The 18126-nt window shown below is 54.8% G+C and overlaps 2 protein-coding genes across 11 annotated transcripts in view; one reads left to right on the forward strand and one right to left on the reverse strand.

The window, feature by feature from the left end:
* Positions 1–11122, forward strand: part of TMEM163 (transmembrane protein 163) — a 218870-nt gene extending 207748 nt beyond the window's left edge. The window contains exons 6-8 of the mRNA XM_032411533.1: positions 410–521; positions 8614–8755; positions 10009–11122. Of these exons, the coding sequence (XP_032267424.1) occupies positions 410–521; positions 8614–8755; positions 10009–10069 (315 nt within the window). The 3' untranslated portion in view covers positions 10070–11122. The remainder of the gene's footprint in view (positions 1–409; positions 522–8613; positions 8756–10008) is intronic.
* An 856-nt stretch (positions 11123–11978) lies between these two features.
* The window catches only part of MGAT5 (alpha-1,6-mannosylglycoprotein 6-beta-N-acetylglucosaminyltransferase), a 330719-nt gene continuing 324571 nt past the window's right edge, over positions 11979–18126 (reverse strand). For all 10 annotated transcript variants that reach the window (XM_032411587.1, XM_032411605.1, XM_032411545.1 and 7 more), the window contains one exon: positions 11979–17910. In XM_032411587.1, coding sequence (XP_032267478.1) covers positions 17712–17910 — 199 coding nt within the window. In that variant the 3' untranslated portion in view covers positions 11979–17711. The remainder of the gene's footprint in view (positions 17911–18126) is intronic.

Genomic DNA, 18126 nt, shown 5'->3' on the forward strand with positions numbered 1-18126 from the left:
TTTGTTTCCTGAGATTAAGAATTGCTCATATCAGTGAGATCATATGATACTTGTCTTTCTCTGATTGACTTATTTCGCTTAGCATAATACCCTCTAGTTCCATCCACGTCGTTGCAAATGGCAAGATTTCGTTTTTTTTTGTTGTTTTTTTTTTATTTTTTTTTATGGCTGCATAAGATTCCATTGTATATATATATACCACATCTTCTTTATCCGTTCATCTGTTGATGGAAATCTTGGCTCTTTCCATAGTTTGGCTATTGTGGACATTGCTGCTATAAACATTGGGGTGCACGTACCCCTTCGGGATCAGTACATTTGAACAAAGCTGATCTTTAAGGCAAGTGGTTTGCAGATAATCTGTTCTAGCAGGAGGTGAACTGTTGAAATCTGGAACTTTCTCTCCTAGGATGATTTCCTGTTCAGCGTCTCCATTTTAAGTGGGATCCTTTGCAGCATCCTGGCTGTGTTGAAGTTTATGCTGGGGAAGGTTCTGACCAGCAGAGCACTCATAACAGATGGTGAGTAAGGCCAATATGCCTGATCTCTGGGGGGCTGAGCTCACAGTGAGGGAAGATGCTATTCAGTTGCTTGTCCTGCAGAAGAGCTCAACAATTTGGAATCTGTTCCTCACTATCCTCCCATCCCCAGGCTGTTTAATGATTCTCAGGGTTCCCATATCAGGGCAGATGTCTTGTACCCTGGGAATTTAATAAATTTCATGAATCACCTCCACTCTGACCTCTTAACAGGGTGGATCAGAGCTCCCCAGCCTGTGATGTTTGTTAAAAACACAGATTCCAGAGCCTGACCCCCTGAAGGTTCTGATTCTGGGAGTTGGAGGTGGAGTCCAGGAAGCCGTAATTATACCAGTGCCCCAGGCCAGGCGGTGCACGCTGAGATTGGGGGCTGCCTCCATGGCCAACCCAAGAGGCCAGGACACAGCGTCACAGGGTCCAGGGGAGATGGACCCTGCAGTGTCTCGCGCTCCTATGTGACCTTTTGACCACCAGCTTCTCCGGCCTTCCTCAAATGCCACTTCCTGCAGCGCCTGCTGGTGGCTTCTGCCCTAACAAGACAGGGCTGCCCGGGGCCGTGGAGGCCATTTGTCCATATGGAACCAAAGCTTTTTAAGCAGCAAAGCTGTTTAAGACAGTAAAAGGATCGGCGACTGGGACTGAGCCGTCCTCTTCCCTGCTCTGCTTTTAAGCAATGGGAGGCCCAGCCTGGCTTCTCAAGCTCCCAGGTGGACCCAGGGGCAGGGCAGGCCGGGGGAAGGCAGGACCCGGCCGGCATCAGCTCCTGGGTTTGCTGCTGGGACAGCACGGTGCTACAGAGCACGGGGCCAGCAGAATCCGAACCGCCTCTTTCAGGTTTCTGTCCCATTGCTGTGCAGCCTCCTGCCTGGTCCCCAGAAGTGCATTTGCCACTTCGGTAGCCTCTCTGGCATAAATGAACTGCTCTCTCCCAGACCCAGATCAAAGAGCTCGTGGTTCCGTCGCGTGAGAACGCTGCACGCATGCCGGAGGCCACGGCCTGTGCGTCTTCTGAGGGCTCTGCCAACCACCGAGACACCGTGGCTTTCCGGGAGGACTGCGTTAAGCCGCGCCTAGTAGAGGGTCCCGTCACACCCCGGCCCGAATGGGTGCCCTTTCCCCTCCGGGGGCAGACCCAGAATCTGAGGAGGAGTGTTCATTCCCCGTGATCTTTGTGGTCTGGTGTTTTTTAACCCGGGACGGGAAACGCCTCCTTTGGACTTGGAGTCCTCCTGTACTTGGGGATGGACAGCCCAGGGCGTGCTCGGCTGGGAGCTGCAGGCTGGGCGGCATTAGCCGGGTCTGCGTGTGGGTTCTCCAGCCCCCTTCGAGGTCCTGTTCCGTTGCTCTGAGGGACACGGCTCTGCCAGGGCCTGGAGGCCTGAACAGGAAGCAGAGGCCTGGCTGGCCTGTGGCTTCTCCAAGCGGCGGTTCCGTGTCTCCTTCCCTGGGACGCGAGGGCCCGGGAGGGCAGGCCTGGGGAGGCTCCCAGCGGAGAGTACTCAGCAGGGGCTCCTCTTTCAGCCTTGCTTTAGGCCCTGAAGACACCAAGCCCCCTGGCCTGCAGAGCATCCACATCTTATCTATTCCCTTGACTGCAGTGGAGACCCAGGAGGTGCACCCCCCCCCCCCGCCGGCCCCAGAAGCCTGGGTGTGTACCCAGCAGTCAGACCCGCCCCTCCCACCATGAACGTGGGGTCCAGAACAAGGGGCCCCCTGCCTGGACTGCAGTCTTACTTCCTGTTAGATATTCCAGATACTAAGCTTCTGTTCAGGCTTCTGTGTCCTTCTCACCCCCTCCCATTTTATATGGTGTGCGGAGAAGACCATGGTGATAAGTCGGTTTTTTTAATGAGTAACTTTTTTTTTCTAAAGATTTTATTTATGTGTCAGCATAAGCAGGGGGGATGGCAGGCAGAGGGAGAAGCAGGCCTCCCGCTGAGCAGGGAGCCCGACATGGGGCTCGATCCCAGGACTCCAGGATCATGACCTGAGCCGAAGGCAGTCGCTTAACCGACTGAGCCACCCAGGCACCCAAATGAGTAACTTCACTTCTGACTCTATAATCTTCACACACAAAACCAGCTACACACAAGCAGTGTTTCCATCACAGTCTTGAACCAGGGAGGGGTCTTGACAAAGGGAAGTGGATGGTTTGAGTGGAAACTGTTCCACCCACAGGCAGAAAGTGAGGGGAGCCATCCTGGGGGTCGTGGTGGGAGAGAGTCTGGGGTATCGGAGGGGCACGTGGGATGAGGGGGCACGGCAGATCCTGCCGGACATCGGGTCCACGGTAGGATTCTGGATGTTTTCTTAAATATTTAACCCATGGTGACATGATCAATGTTTTCTAAAGAGCCCTGTGGCCGTCAAGGTGGGAGACAGAGCGGGGGGAAGAAGAGCTGAGGCGGGAGAAGTGTGGGGAGCCGCGGGGGTGGCGGGTGGTGGCCTGCACAGAGTGAGGGCAGAGGGGTGGAGCATGGGGGGGACTTGAGGACGTGGCAGCACTATTTGTAAAACGGGCAGGGCTCGGGGTTGAATTGTCGCTGGGGGCTGACGAGAGAGACAGACACAGAAGGACAGACAGCACTATCGCAAAGAGTAAAGGCAGCGGGGTACCCCATCCCCAAGCCTGTTACCCATTAGGGACCCCCGGGGGGTCGGCAAGCTCCACAGTCCCCTGCTTGGTGGGAGCGCCAATTACAGCCTCCTGCTAAGTGTGTTGTCCGGGCTCCCAGTTTTACTCCTGCTTTGATGAGCAGATGTAGGGAACCGTGTGTAGCTATCTCCTCTCGCTCCTTCCCTCCTTTGGGAGGTGGGGGCAGGATGGGCTTCAGGAGCCATGCCTATCTTTAACGTCAGGGGTCTTCAGAGGGGCTGGCTCTGGAGGGTGTCCCTTGTGGCTGCTGCCCTGGGAATGCCCCTCTCATGGTCTGGCCCGGGGCTGGGGGCAAGACTCTCTGCAGGAGGGAAGCAAGTTCAGCAAACTGCTTCCCCTGCAGGGAGGGAGGGCAGGCCTTATCCGTCACGTGGGGCGGTGGCCCTTCCCACGCGGGAGCTGTGCGTGAACTGGGTCAGGCTGACTCCCCCAGCCTTTGTCGCTGGGCTGTGTCCTTACAGCCGGGAAGCAGACCTTCAGGGAAAGGGGGACACCAGGTGTGGGCAAATTCCAGACACTCCCACTCTGTGCCGTGCAGTGTGGTAAATCTTGTCTAACTTGGTTTGGTTGCTTTGAATATTCGGTCAACATGCGATTTTTGCTGTCAGCACTAGGCCGAAGCTGGCTGTGTTATTTAAGGCAGAATGATTTTGCACAAGTGAAGAGTGCCAATCAGACAGAGGGGGATTGTGGAGAGGTCCCCGGGGGAGGTTTCGAACCAGGAGCCAGCAGCTGGGCTCCAGAGCGGCCTGCAGCGACAATGGAAATCTGACTGAGTGGGGGGGCGGGCCTGGGCCCACTGTCCTCATTCCCTCAAGTTCTGAAACCCCAAGAGGCTGGGATGGTTTTCCAGCACATGAAGAACTTCAATCAGAACTTTCTGCATAAAATGAATGTGCTTAATTATACAGATCCTTCCCTAGTCCTTAAGGCCAGACGGGGAGAGCCTTTAATCAGGAGAGCCTCTGACAGGATACTGCGTTCCTAAACCGACAATAGCATTTACTCTTTACCACAGCTCTGGTTTTAACCAAGGGGACAGGAACAAGCTGTGAGGCTGCGGGGGGGTGGGGGGTAGCGCCCAGAAGTGTGTGACCCACAGGGCTTTGTGTGCCGCGGAGGTGAAGATGGGAGGTCTGGGGCGCAGGGCTGTGAGCTCAGGGTTGCTGTGGGACGACTGGCTGGGAAGGCTGTCCATTCTGAAGGATGTGGCACGGCAGATACAGAATCGTCCCCTAGCCCCTGGGTGCTTGTCCTGCGTTCCTGCGCGGGCTTACGAGAGGTGACGAGGTGAAGCTAGCTGTGTCAGGCTCTGTCGCCGGCAAAGGTGAGTGGGGCCAGCTAGCGGGAGCTCCTCCCGGGAACTAGCTGCATGCAGGGGGTGGGCCCTGCGGAGCGGGGTGACTTGCTGGAGCTGAGCGGACATCTAGTGGCGGGCGGGGGGACTCTCACCTGCTCTCTGCAGCCTCTCTCAGCTCCACCGGCTTCTCCTTCTCTGGGGGGCTCCAGGCCACACACCCCCGCCCCGTGCCCCTGATAAAGGAGGAGTGGGGAGCAAATGATTCCAGGCTGCCCTCGGGCAGTGGCCAGCTCCCCCTTGTCTTCCCCTTGGTTCTAAAATTCCCCCGACACTGAGAATGCCCAAGATGTAAACTCCAGCCCAGGTAGCCTGGGACAGAGTAATGGACTCTGCCGGTGCTTTTGGTGGCCTTCTGAGAAAAGCTGTGTGCTGCAGAGCCTTTGTGTTTTTTTTTTTTTTCCTTTTTAAGAGGACTGTCCTGATTCCATGTATAAAAAAGGCAGGAAGACTCAAGGGACTGCCAGAGGCAAGAGTGTAAATGCCAGCTTCTCAAAATGGGAGAGGGGAAAGAGGATCCTGATGGATCAGAAGACAGGAGGGAGGTATGGCCTCCGCTTCTCAGGACCTGCTCTTCCCCTCCTGGGGGAGGTGTGGAGGCAGAACAGAGGATGGGATTGCAGAGGACAAAACCATGGGTCGTCAGGGAGAAAGGGCCAGTGTGTTCCGCATGTCGGGGCCGGGGACGGACTCAGCCGGTGCAGAGCTTTCCATGGCGGTGACAAAAGGCTGCAGGTGGGCCATGATGCTTTTAAAACACAGGCTTTAGAAGAGTCTGCTCCAGAGCTGCATGGAGAGTGGCGATTGAAAGGATGCTGAGCCCATTTCTTCCTTGTCCAGAGCTAAGTGAGCATGGAGAAGCCATAGAAAGCCACCACACAGGGGCCACTCGGGCAAGGGGACGCCAGGAGGCAACATGGGGTGGGAAACCCGCCTGTCTCTCGCCTCCACCGTTAGAGGTGGAAGACTTGGAGATTTGGACCTGGGACTTGGAGCTGGTGAGACACATCTCTGGTGAAGCCAAGGTCACCACTCAGCCTCTCCTCTCTTCTCCTGCTGCCTCCGGGGCACCTAGGGCAAGCTCTTAGGATGGCCCAGCTAGACATGGGAGTGCGGGGAGAGGCCACAGCTGGAAGAGGCCTCACTAGCTCCCAGCTCCCGGCAAGTCCTGGCCTACCTCTCCCCGAGGTTCCCTGGGCTGGCCGGTGGAGGATGTGGCCCCCAGATGGAAGGAAGGTGGAGATGTCTGCCTTTCCCAGTCCCCACCACTGTTATCCAGGTGAAATGGGCTGGAAGCCTTCTCCAGGTATGAACCTTGAACAGCCCTGAGAAGGGAGTGGGGAGGTTGACTTTCCAGGGAGCCTCAGGCTCCAGCCTGTAGTTGAGGAGTGAACGGCTCTAAACCTCCTCCCTCAGAGGCAGTCTCTCCAGGGCCCCGGCCACAGACCCTGCCTGGGCTGGGAGGCCCCCAGAGCCCAGCAGGGGTGGCTTCCTCTCTCTCGAGTCAGCTCAGCTCAGCCCAGCCCAGCCACTGCTAAGTAGGAGCCCTCTTAGCACCGCCGAAGCCATGTTCCAGGCCCTCCTTCCCTCCTTCCCTCCATCTATTAATTCATTAATTAATGTGGTCATCCACTGAGCCCCTGAGAGTGCCAGCCCATTCTGGGGCTTGGAATACAGTGAGAGACACAGAAGCCCTGTCCTTAAGCTTATGTCTCCAGCGGGGAAGAAAGAGATGTTTGTAAAAAGAAAAAGAATAAAAATACCACGTTAGGAAGTGAAGAGCTCTGGGGAAGAAACAACAGCAAGAATGAGAAGGTAGGGTGTGCATGGGTTGCAGGGCTCTGAGGGTGCAGCGTGGGAGACCCCAGGAGGAGCGGTGCAGGCTGACGGGGACGGGGGGTGAGTCCCGAGGCCGCGGGGGAGACCAGGGGTGGCGGCGGCGGCAGGTGGGGCGTGCTGGGAGCGCAGTGGACGGGAAGGTCAGTGCGTGATGTGGGAGAGGCAGGAGGGGCTGCTCGCGGCAGCTTGGGTCAGCCTTGAAGAGTTGGGATGTGACCCAAAATTGAGCAGCTTTTCTCTTGGAGGCCTTCAGCTGCTGTCTGCGGGGGAGGGAGATGTGGGCAGGGGGGAAGCAGAGAAGGTGCTGAGAGGCTGTTGCAGGGGTACAGTCAAGGGGCAGGTGCCCTGGGGTTGGGTGGTGAGAGGCAGATGGAGTTTGGGAGGCAACAGCTGATAAGATCACTTGACAGACGGGTTAGCTTGGGATTGGTGACATTTTGGGTGTGAGAGATGTCAAGGACGGGCTCTTCGATTTTTGGCCTTGGCAGCTAGGTGGATGGCGGCAGCATTTACAGAGAAGGTCGTGAGAGAGTGAGGTGTTTGGGGGCAGAAATTGAGATTTTTGCTTTGAACATGTTCAGTTTGAGATGCTTTTGAGTGGGTCTGCAGCTCAGCAGAGAGGTTGGGCCGAAGAGCAAGTTGAGAGACCCTGGGGTGGGGAGGGCAGGCACTCACCCAGGGGAGGGCGGAGGCAGGGGTGGTGGAGGCGAGTTCCCGCCACTGCGTAGGGGAACCCCCAGGGGAGAGGAGGACCCAGCAGCGAAGACAGGGACGGGATGGCTGGAGTGGAACGAGGATAGCCAGCCATGCGAAGAGCGCAGGTTACGAACCCGGGCAAGTGGCAGCTTGGTCCCTGATGACTTCAGGGCGGTAGCGCTGGAGTGGGAGGGGTGAGGAGAGCGGGAGGTGCATGGGGAGACAGCTCTTGCGGGAGATGTGTGAAGGGCAGCAGAGCCGGGGTTGTGGTGAGGGTGCCAGGAGGTCCAGGGAGGAGACTGAGGGTCAGGGGGGTGGGGAGGTGCGGTTTCTCCTAGGGGGATGCCTCAGGAACGGGAACCGAATTCCAGGAACAGAGGTGAAGGAGTTGGCTACAGGCAGGAACAGCGCTGCAGAAGGGGGGGCGGGGGTAGCAGGCAGGGTGGGTGGTGGTTTGGTGTGGGGCAGGTGAGGTCGTGTTGTCTGCACCTACGTGCTCTAAGCAGGTCCGGGTCATGGCATCAGCTGAGAGCTGGCGTGGGGAGAGGACAGACCTGAGGGAAGAAAGGAAGATCCCAGACAGAGGCCATTGGTCCTTGCTGGCCCAGGTCCAGCTGCTTCCTGTTATTGGGGAGCAGCGTATCAGAATCCAACCCTGGGTCCCGAGAAAGGGGTCGGACCAGGCTTCACTCGACGCCACCCTCCCCTGCTCTTCATCTAGAACCTCTCTCCTCGGCGTCCAGCCCCCTACGTATGAACATGAGGTGGCTCGGTCTCAGGCCTCGTGCTCGAAGCCGGCACCAACACCTTGGAGGGGAGCAGGTGTAGCTGCCCCAGAACTGCAGGGGGGCCTGTTGTGGGGGAGGTGTGTGGACCCCGAGCGTCTCCCCGGGCTGCTGTCGTGTTGGGGGCAGGCGAGGACTCTTGCAGCTCACACCTGGTGGGCCCCCAGCAGCCATTCTGAGCTGTTCTTTCGCATGTGGCTTTTGAAAACTCACAGGTCAAATGAAGTGGGGACCCACTGAGGTGCCCTGTGTGAACGGAGAGGCTGATCAGTACCTCTTGGTGCCAGTCCTGTTTCGATTGCCTTTTCTGCCACCCTGTCGCAAAGTCTAGACTTAGCATTTCCTTTCCTGGAGAGTGAAAATCCTCAGCTGATGGGAGACTCTGGAGGCCAAGAATGGGGGTGCAGGGAGAGTCCCCAGCCCCGCCCTCAATCTATGTCACCTTCGGTCATGGCGTTTCATGTCACTCTGCTTGACCTAGCGCGCTCACTGGCCAAGTGGGATCATAATCGGACTTCATAGGGTTGAGAAGATCCCGGCTCGGTCCTTGGCCCTGCCGACATTTAAGTCGTCCTCGGCGACTTGAATGTCTCCCGTGTGCAGACGCCGTCCCGGACCCTGCAGACTCAGCAGGGATGGGAGCCCGGGATGTGGAGGCACGCCTGGCATGTAGGGAGTCTCACTGGTGGCTAAGAAAGTTCTCCTGGCCCTGCCCTCAGCCTCTCCTTGCTCTCTCTCCAGGGTTTAACTCCCTCGTGGGCGGCGTGATGGGCTTCTCCATTCTTCTGAGTGCGGAGGTGTTCAAACATAACGCGGCGGTCTGGTACCTGGATGGCAGCATAGGTGTGCTGATCGGCCTCACCATATTTGCCTACGGGGTCAAGTAAGTTCTCCTTTTGTCCTCGCTTCCCCAGGGGCCACGAGTCCTCCATTTGCCACTCCTGACCGTCACACTTTGCCCCTGTGACCCCTCTGAGCCCGGGTGAGGTCAGGGGACTGGAAACGCCCCCAGCAGGGGCCCAGTGTTTTTGAGGTGGGCAGTCTTTTACTCACTCTGTGGTCTTCCTTTTGTGTGTGAAGCTTTGTGCCCCTTCCTCTCTAACGAGGATCATAATGACACACTGGGGAGGCACGTTTGTGTGGTGTCCTCACAGGTCCAGCTCCTCCTGCCCAGCAGCACCAGTCCGCCAGACCCCACTTAGGGAGTTTTCCCCAAAAGGGACGAGTCACTGCAGAAGGGCCCCACTTGAGGCTCAACTCAGCCTGAGTCCTCTCACTGAAGCAGCGCTGTGCAATCACCAGCGTCCAGGCTGGGGTCGGCCTTTGAGAGAGCCCTTTCGGAAAGGCACTGAGGTTTTAATTGTTAAAGCGCTCCCTGCCTCCTGAGAGGATAGCTATAGTAAGAAAGATGCACGATCAGGGGTGGCCAGGATGAGGGCAAAGGGGAACCCTCATACGTTGCTGGTGGGAATGTACAATGGGACGGCTGCTGTGGAGACCCCAGAGTAGCTCCTCACCGTGTTCAACGCTGGAGTTCCCACTTGACCCAGCAGGTGTCACTCCGGAGAAATGAAAACACACATCCACGTAATGACTCACGCACGAGTGATCACAGCAACATTACTGATGGTAGGCAAAAGGCAGACACAACCCAAATGTCTGTTAAATTGGTGAATGGAGCAATGTAGTAGAGCCGTAGAGTATTCCGCAGCCTTAAGAAGAATGAAGTATTGCCTCAGGCCACATGGATGAACCTCGAAAACACGGTACCAAATGAAAGCAGCGAGTCAGAAAAGGCCACACGTTAGGTGATTCCATATAGAGGAAATATCCAGAAGAGGCCAAAGCAGAGGCTAAAAGTACATCAGCAGGTTGCAGGGGAGGATGGGGAATGACTGCAGGTGGCCATGGGGTTTCTTTTTGGGGTGACAGAATGTTCTGGAATTAGGTGGCGGTTGTGGTTTGTACAACCTACGAATATACTAAAACGCACTAAATTGTTTACTTTAAAAGGTTGAATTTTATGGTATATATATATGGTAGTTTTTAGAAAGCCTTGTGCTTACTTCCCCAAGCGCTCAAGCCCCAGGGCTGTGGGGGGTCCACGTGGGGGTGACTTGTGTTTCCTTCCTGCAGACTCCTCATCGACATGGTGCCCAGGGTGAGGCAGACCCGCCACTATGAGATGTTTGAGTGACAGTGGCCAGTGGGGCCCGAGCCGGCTGCTGTGCATCCGCACGAACACCGTCAGGACCACGAGGTTTCCACACAGGCAGATGGTGCCAATATTTCACTGAACATCCAATTTCTTTTTTGGCAAGTTTGTGTTCATGGGAACAAGGTCTGCCCGGCAGGTCAGTCTGCACTCCTCCCCCCATCAATGCGCACAGGAGTGGGGACAGGTTTCCCCACCTCCAGCGAGAACTGACCTTTTCTGTTTCCTGCAGTAAAAAAGGTTCTTGTGGGTAAGATAAGATCTCTCCTTGGCAGAAAGTTCCTCTGTGGTGCTCTAAGCCTGAAATGGATAGCAACTGACCCGACCCACCTCCTCTGGACCCCCGGTGGCCCCCGCCACCTCCCGTTCCAGAGTCTCTTATCTCCTGGCAGATTTTAAGGGAAGACCGTACGTTTTGTCCCTCGCCCCTTGACATGCCCAGAACCATCAGTACAGATCACTTCCTAATTTCTATCAAGGTATTTCATTAGTTTCATACTGTTTTACTAATCCTGACTCTAAACAGATTTGTCCAAAAGGAGACCATTCTATTTTTAAAGTACTTAGTGACACATGTATGAGCTTTGCATGGTTGAACTGAGCACATGACCATTTCTTGTACATTCAGAAGCTGAACCTACATGTAAAAACAGGATCCATTTTTGAGAAATGTGAAACGACAGTTTATTTGTAATAAATAATTATATAATCTATCCATATGTGCATAGGTCTCTCTGCTGTGTGAAGTGGTAATGGTGCATCCCAGTCTGCTAGAGATGGCTTGCCCCTTTGTAAGGAACGCGATGTCCCCTGTTTCTGTAACGCTAGGTGTAGGTTCTGTGCCTCTGGACCTGCTGCTCGGCCAGGCGACGGTGTCCGACCAATAAAGACCTTCACCTGTTTTGTATGGTACAGGGAGGTTATCTTGCGCGTTCTCACTGTCCTGGGCAGGTTTTCTGTTGTGTATGAAGGATGCCGTGGATGGGGTCCCTTGGGCCTGGGGAGGCCCTGAAGGACTGTCCCGATGGGCGCTGCAGGCCCTGCGAGGGAGGGGGGCTGCACATTCATTTGGTGGTGCTTGGGACTGCAGGATGGTGCTCCTAGGGGGCTCTCTCTGGCTCGCTGAGGGGAGGTGGTTCATCACTGACCTTGATTCAATCTGACACGTCCCGTGTGGCTTCCTCGGACAGCATTTTGAGGAGTGTTGCATGGGAATGTTTGTTAATAGGTCACATGAAAAAAAGGGTCGACTGTGTGAGCCGGTCTGGGAAATGCAAGATTCAATACATTTCTGTGTCTAGCACACGTGGAAACTTCGGGAGGGGAAGCTATGATGTAGTAACCCCCTCCCCGCCCCCCGCCAAACGTAAGCACTCCAGTTTTTTCTGGCACTTTGTGGGATGTGTTCCACAGATGCATGATGGGAACTGCATGGCGTCTGCGTTCCAGGCAGTAGCCAGGAGTCCTGCTGGCTTCCGAGAGGCTGGCCATCGCTCTCCAGCATTCTCAGACAAGCCCTTGGGGTGGACATGGACGTGACCTTCCTTCTTTCCAGGGCATCTCCCTGCAACCCACCCCCCGCAAAAAAAAAAAAAAAAAAAAGCCTACCAGTCCTCTTTGCCATTCCGTTCCCATGTAGGTGAATGCAGGACAGGGGGAGTGCTCTGGAATGGGTATCGGTGGATGCCACATAAGGGAAAGACCACTCGAGAGTAAAACCTTTCCCTCCCCACCCCTGACACGTACCTTCTCATCGGCGTTTTTCCGCAGGGGGGGGTCTGCGAATGGTGACCTGTCATCAGTGGGTGCCGGCACTGGGGGATGCCGCTGAGTTTGTTCCGTAGGTGACCCTGCACCCAGCCCAGACCCCCAAAAACCACTGCCACCTGTCACACAACAAAAGTTTATTGAAAAATAAAGTTCTCCCTAGTTTTCTCTACAACATTGGAAAACAAAGCAGTGTTGTCTATGCAGGTACAGTACGTTTGGACGGTGACACCTTATTTGCAGAATCCTGCACTATGTGACCCCGGAAGTGAACAGTAGAAAACAGTTGTACCAGGAGCTGTCTGAAGACACACACGCAAACGGCCGTTAGCGTAAGGACATCAAGGCTGTGACAGCAACTACAGTAGGAAGGATGGCGCCCGCTCCTTTGGCGTCCCGGGAACACTCGGGCATGACAGCCAGCAAAATGCTTCCCAGGTCTGCTCCTTCTTGGCTTTGGCGGAGGTGGCGGGCCACGCTATGGTCCCGTCCGTCCTCCTGCTGTTCCAGCAAGGCTTTCGAGGCCTATGGCACTGCCCACCTGCCTGAGCACCTGCCCCGTCCCCCGACACGGCCCCCCCCACCACAGGAGCACACGGCTGCCCTCTGCCATGCCTCACCAGCTGCCGGGGGGGGGGGTCCCCAAGGCGCCACAGAATCTGGGGTTAGAGGGAACGATGCTTTGAAGAAGGCGAATTCCAATCTTACACCCACAAACATGTAAGACTGCTAATTGATTCCACTAAAGAAAGAATCCAAAGGAACTTAGAAAGACCCCGGACTCCAGCAAATTCCTCCATATTCCCAATGGCAGTCTATCCATATTAGTGCCAAGATAGAAGATAAAACTCTAAAACAGGGAAGAAAGAGGCTAAAACCCCAATAAAACAAAAAGCAAACTGATATTTAGGTGATTTGGGAAAACATCACTGAGAGCCTCTTGGGAGTGGTTCTGAAGAAACTCTGTATCCCCCCCAACCTCCGTGCCCACCATAGCTCCACCTGAGTGGTCAGATGGTCTTGGGGTCCCTAGGGTAGCCAAGCCAGCCTGGGGGGGGAGGGGGGTCTTTTCGGGGAATGGGGCCAAAACAAACATGTGACCGCTAACCAGCCCAGGGTCTGATCCCTGTGGGTTGGAGTGTGGAGGGGCCGCCCCGGCCAGCAGGGAACAGCAAAGGGACTTTTTGGGGGAATGACAAAGTTCAACTGGCCATTCCTTTCTCCTTAAACAAAACACAAAGTCTTTATTATTTCATTTCAGAGGAATATAGTTAACTTTGATTTAAGGGGTACAGTCTGTCAGAGAACTTATTTTAATTCTAGCTCAAAAAGCTCTACAAAGAAGAACCCTAGCATGGTCCAGAAGACATCAGTGGGGTGAGGTCCAGCATGTGGGTCACCCTTTTCATCTCCAGTTTACACGTTCTTACAGCCTAGTTCCATCTGGGGCTGAAGTCGGGGATATTTGCAAATCAGTCAGTGCATTCAGGGATACAGTAACATTTCGGCCAGCAAGATGGGCATGGCACTTGGACATCCTAAACCAGAAATTCCTACAACATTCCATCAACTTGGAGGAATATGTTTATGGAGGTATTACTTAGCTCTTTATTTCTCAAATTTTATGAAATGCTAATAACAATATTTAACATTTACGAGGGCTTACTATGTGCTAGACACGGCTAAACACTGAATCCTCACAAAAACCTTAAGTGCTAAGAAAAGCTAGGGTAATTTTTTTCTGCATCTGAGACTATACAACTAATTTGACCTTTTGCTAGAAAAACGTAAGTTTCCAGTTTTTGCTGAAGCCAACAAGAATGAAAGAACTCACCCTCAGCTTTAGGAAATCCCCACCTCACTAAAGAAGTCTGAATCTACTTCTGTCCATCCAGCTCTTCCCACGGAGATGCTCTGCAGCCCTACAGGGATGGATGGGATTAGAACGAAGCCAATGTGGAAATTAAAATACTTTAAAATAAATAAAGTAATCCAGGCTTGGGATGGTAACGCAACCGAGCCTGTCGTTAACAAAATATATATATTTTTTTAAATCAAGGATTTTGGGGGCATGAGAAAGGGTGGTACTTGTCCCAATTATATACACAGTCTAGGTAAACCACCTTGGAGAAATGGGATGGCCTGCTTTGGTCTCAAAAGCACAAACCCACGTGTACACAGCATACAGTTTTATCACCTTTACTAAAATAAACCCCATGTTCCCTAAGGAAGCAACAGGGGTGCATAGTCTTTCCCCTTTACGGTAGTCAGATCAAGTGTTTTGAGGACTGGTCCTGTGCCCCAGGCCACACCTCACCGGGTGCCTGAGTTGCGGGGGGCACAGGCCTGTTGGCACGTTGGCGACCAGCAGTCCTCAGATCTGAAGACATGGAGCCGCCTGGGAGGAAGCCAGCCCTTCTCCTGGGGGTTCTCATGGCCTCACGGGGGTGTGCGAGCACATATGCTGTGGCCTAGGGGGCTGAGCATCCTCGGTGACACAAGGGTGTGTCCTACCTTCAAGCTGGAGGATCTGTGATCTTCCTTAAATGGTACCCAGATTCTAAAAATCAACCCCAAAGAAAAGTGAAAAGGCACATCAGAGAAACAATAAATATCAAAGAAACACTCTTAGTATTTCAAAACATGGAGCAAACACACACACAAAAAGCAAACTAAAGCAGTGACGAAAACTCAATCCAGGCAAAAATGCAAGTGTCTCCATTTGTACACGTGCAAATCAGATTACAGACGTGAAGTAAAGGAGGTTTTTACTGGCATTAAAAGAAGTGTGCTTCCCCTTTCGGGAGTCTTCACTCCTGAAAGTGTTTATGGTTCAAAGGAAAGCTTTCTCTCTTTTAATAAATTAGGTACATTTCCCTCATGTTTAGGAATTTAGGATCACGGCGGGGGCGGGGGGAGGGCCAAATTTTACTAAGGAAAAGAAAATGGACAAAAACAGACAGGCAAGGTATACTTATGACACAAGACGACACAGATCCTGACTTAGGATCTCTGCCCTGTGTAAATCAGCAATTAAAAATTGGCTTAGGCTTCTGCTCAGATTGGCAGCAGCAAAACCACCAAAGGCTCCCAGCTACACTCCGAGAGGCACAGCCCTCTCCCAGGGCAGCCAGCAACTGTGCCCCTTCCACACAGGGCAGATGGAGCCCCCCCCCAATTTCCTCTGGGGGGCGCTGATCAGATGTGGGCTATGGTGTGGTGGCCTGGGGGCCGCTATACATCGGGTGTCACTCCCTCTGCTCATCATGCCCTGGACACCTGGAGTGCGGCTGTGCCCCAGAAGCAGCAGCTCCACCTGTGGAACTCCGGGTCCTTCTGCCACTACCGGACTGCGGGGGGCAACACGGGGATCTTCAAGGGCGGGCGAGTGCTCTGCGGGACTGCTAAACCTGAGTCCAGATGCACAGGAGAGGAACAGCGAGGCAGAGAGGCCCTGAGCTCAGCAAACAGGACAGCCACAAACCATCCCTGCGGCTCCTGGAACACCAGGCCGGCGCAGCATCATTCTCGGAACCGTGCTTTCCAGCTTCCTTGCTTTCTGAGTCCCTGGGCTTACTGAAACAGCTCTGCAAAATGGGTTAATTGGGCCAAGCTAGAGAAATCCGGTCTCAGCCCGCAGGCTCCCCCTGCTGGCCCAATGCCTGCATGACATCCTCTCCTCTGGAAGCTCCCACAAGAGCCCAGGAGAGGGCGGCCCTGGCCCAGGAATTGCAGCCCTGGGAGCTCAAGGGAATTCCCACAACCTAGGGAGGAACCCAGAGGCCCATTCATAGGGAAAAGCAGTTCCTAACAACACGGAAGGCAGTTTCTCCTGCAGCAGGAATTGCCCTTGCGATACCTGGAGGAACATTCATATAGACACACACACACACACACACCCCCCTCATTGCCAAGATCCCATTGGACTTCTATGCTGGGCCCAGGCAGAGGGTGCTCTCAGCTAGTTCCTGAGGGGCCCCTGCGCCCACGCTCAGGGCCCAGGTCTCCCTATCAGAACTCTCCCTGTCACATGTGCTCAGGGACCACCTGAAGGGTGGGGGAGACCCTAGCTGCTCCTCCTCACTCCCTTCACTCTCTGGGATTAGAGGTGAAATTGAGCGCCACTGGGAATCTAAGAAAAAAAAAGGCTGGCTGTGTATTTGATCGTACTGACGCACAGGGAAGAATGGAGAGGTGGGCACCATCTAACTTCCCATACCTAAAGGCTCCACGGGCCCTGTGGTCTGCACGAGGCAGGATTCTGATTTAGTTCCCTTCCTGAAGGCCCACCCAGCCATGAGCCCTGCCGAACTGTTCTGCCGGGCCGAGGCTGGGCTGGGCTGGCTGGCCCGGAGGGCAGCCAGGGCACTGGGAAGCACAGAGCTGCAGCGGGGGAGCATGGTGCTAGGTGGCCAAGGCACTCAAAACCACCAGCGAGGGCTGGGTGCGTCACGCCACAGCTCATGACTGGCATGTTCTGCAGGAAGGAGAAGAGAGCTCACTGTCACCAGCCTGGAGCTGCCAGGGGCTTCACAGCACACACACACACTTCTAGCCAGGGCACTGAAGCAGGGCCGGGTGGCGGTGGGGAGCTCCCACCACGGCAGAGACTGGCAACTCCAGGGTTAGCGGGGGCATCCAGTGAGTCTGACTGGGCCAACCTGCCAACTCGGAATACCCCCTCAGAATATTCGAGCCTTGAGTAAGAGCCAGCATCAGACTCCAACCCCGTGCAAGACACACACCTACACACCCACACCCACAGGTGATCGGCCAGGACCACACACCACGTTCATCCTGGCCTGCCCCTGCTCCCCCCTGGCAACATCAGGGCCACTGAGAGCCTCATTTGTGGGACTTTGGTGACATCAGACATGAGAAGGAATAGAACACAAGCCCACCTGCCTGGAGCACAGCTCTGGTTCTTAGGGGCCAGCTTCGCGCCTGTCCACACCCCAGCTCGGATAACCCTTTTCAGGAGTAAACAAGCATGACCCATGTTTCTACTATCCTCCTTCCAGTGGCACTGGAGGGAGGGTGGATTTACCACAAACTAGCAAATGTCAATTCCCCAATCCTGCATTTCTTTCTTAAAGCCATCCTCATCAGAAATTAGGGCCAAGGTGTGTGCGTGCGTGCATGTGATGGGGGGCGGGGGGGGAAGGGTCGAGGAAAGGAGCTCTCACTGCAAAGTGGCCCCATCTTTGGTCCCTGGCTGGGCTCTCAGGACAACACCACAGGCATGTCCCCCCATGCCCAGGGGGTGCCTGTCCTCTAGCTGCCATCTGTCAAGCACACACAAGATTTTCTTGTGTTCTGCCACCATCCACTTTGAGGAGCTGGGTCCCTGCGGCTGCCCTCAAGCGAGCCACCGGCCCCACAGTGCACCCTGTCTCCCTCCCGCTTCCTTCCGGAAGGAGACAGGAGTAATAATACAGTGAAGGTGGACAGTAAACAGTGGGAAATCAGAGAAGCAAGACGTGTGATCAATCCCTCTGGGCCCTCCCCTGTTCCCCCTCCCTCCCTCCCAAATAAATAAGTTAATGGGTTTAGGAATGTTCCCGTAGAAAGTTCTTTCTGACAAGCTCCATTCCTCCTCTGGTTCTGTTTTAAATGAATCTTGAGACTCTCTTTCTACCTTGGAGCAGCTGCAGTGACACAGTCTCCTCCAGAAATTAAACGAAGTTGTGCCAGGGAGAAGCCAGAAGGAGCAATACCAAATCGAAACCTTCCAGCATCAAGTTCAGGCTCCGGCGAGAGTCCCTGACGGATGTGGCATCTGCCCCCGGCCCTGTCCCAGTGGGGCTGGAGCCACCGTTAGTCCCACAGAGTGAGTGTGGGGCCGGGCCAGGGGCTGCTATAGGCAGTCTTTACAGAGAGCCACCTGGCCCTTGATGAAGTCCCGGCAGGGGCAGATCCTCTGGTGCCGGGGGTGGGCGCCCGCACAGCTGAACAGCAGGAGGTCACCTTGAAACACACAGTGCCTGTTCTTGGGGTCGAAGGAGGGCACCAGGATGTCCTTGGCCAGCTCTGAGCTTTGGCAGATCACCTCGTACCTGAAGGGGAAGAGAAAGGCACGAGGGTTAGAGAGGCAGGGACAGTCCTTGTCACTGGCTCCTTGGGCCCCCCTCCTGAGGTGTGGGGTGCACGTTCGGTTCACCTGTCGTAAAAAGGAAATGGAAGCCTCCCTCTGACCTAGCAATTCCCCACCACCAGGAATCCGGGCTCGAGAAAGGTGTGTGTGTGTGGGAATGTGTGTTCGAGGCTGCCCA

Source organism: Phoca vitulina, unplaced genomic scaffold, assembly GCF_004348235.1.
Source record: "Phoca vitulina isolate PV1807 unplaced genomic scaffold, GSC_HSeal_1.0 scaffold1, whole genome shotgun sequence".
In the NCBI taxonomy this organism is placed as follows: Eukaryota; Metazoa; Chordata; class Mammalia; order Carnivora; family Phocidae; genus Phoca; species Phoca vitulina.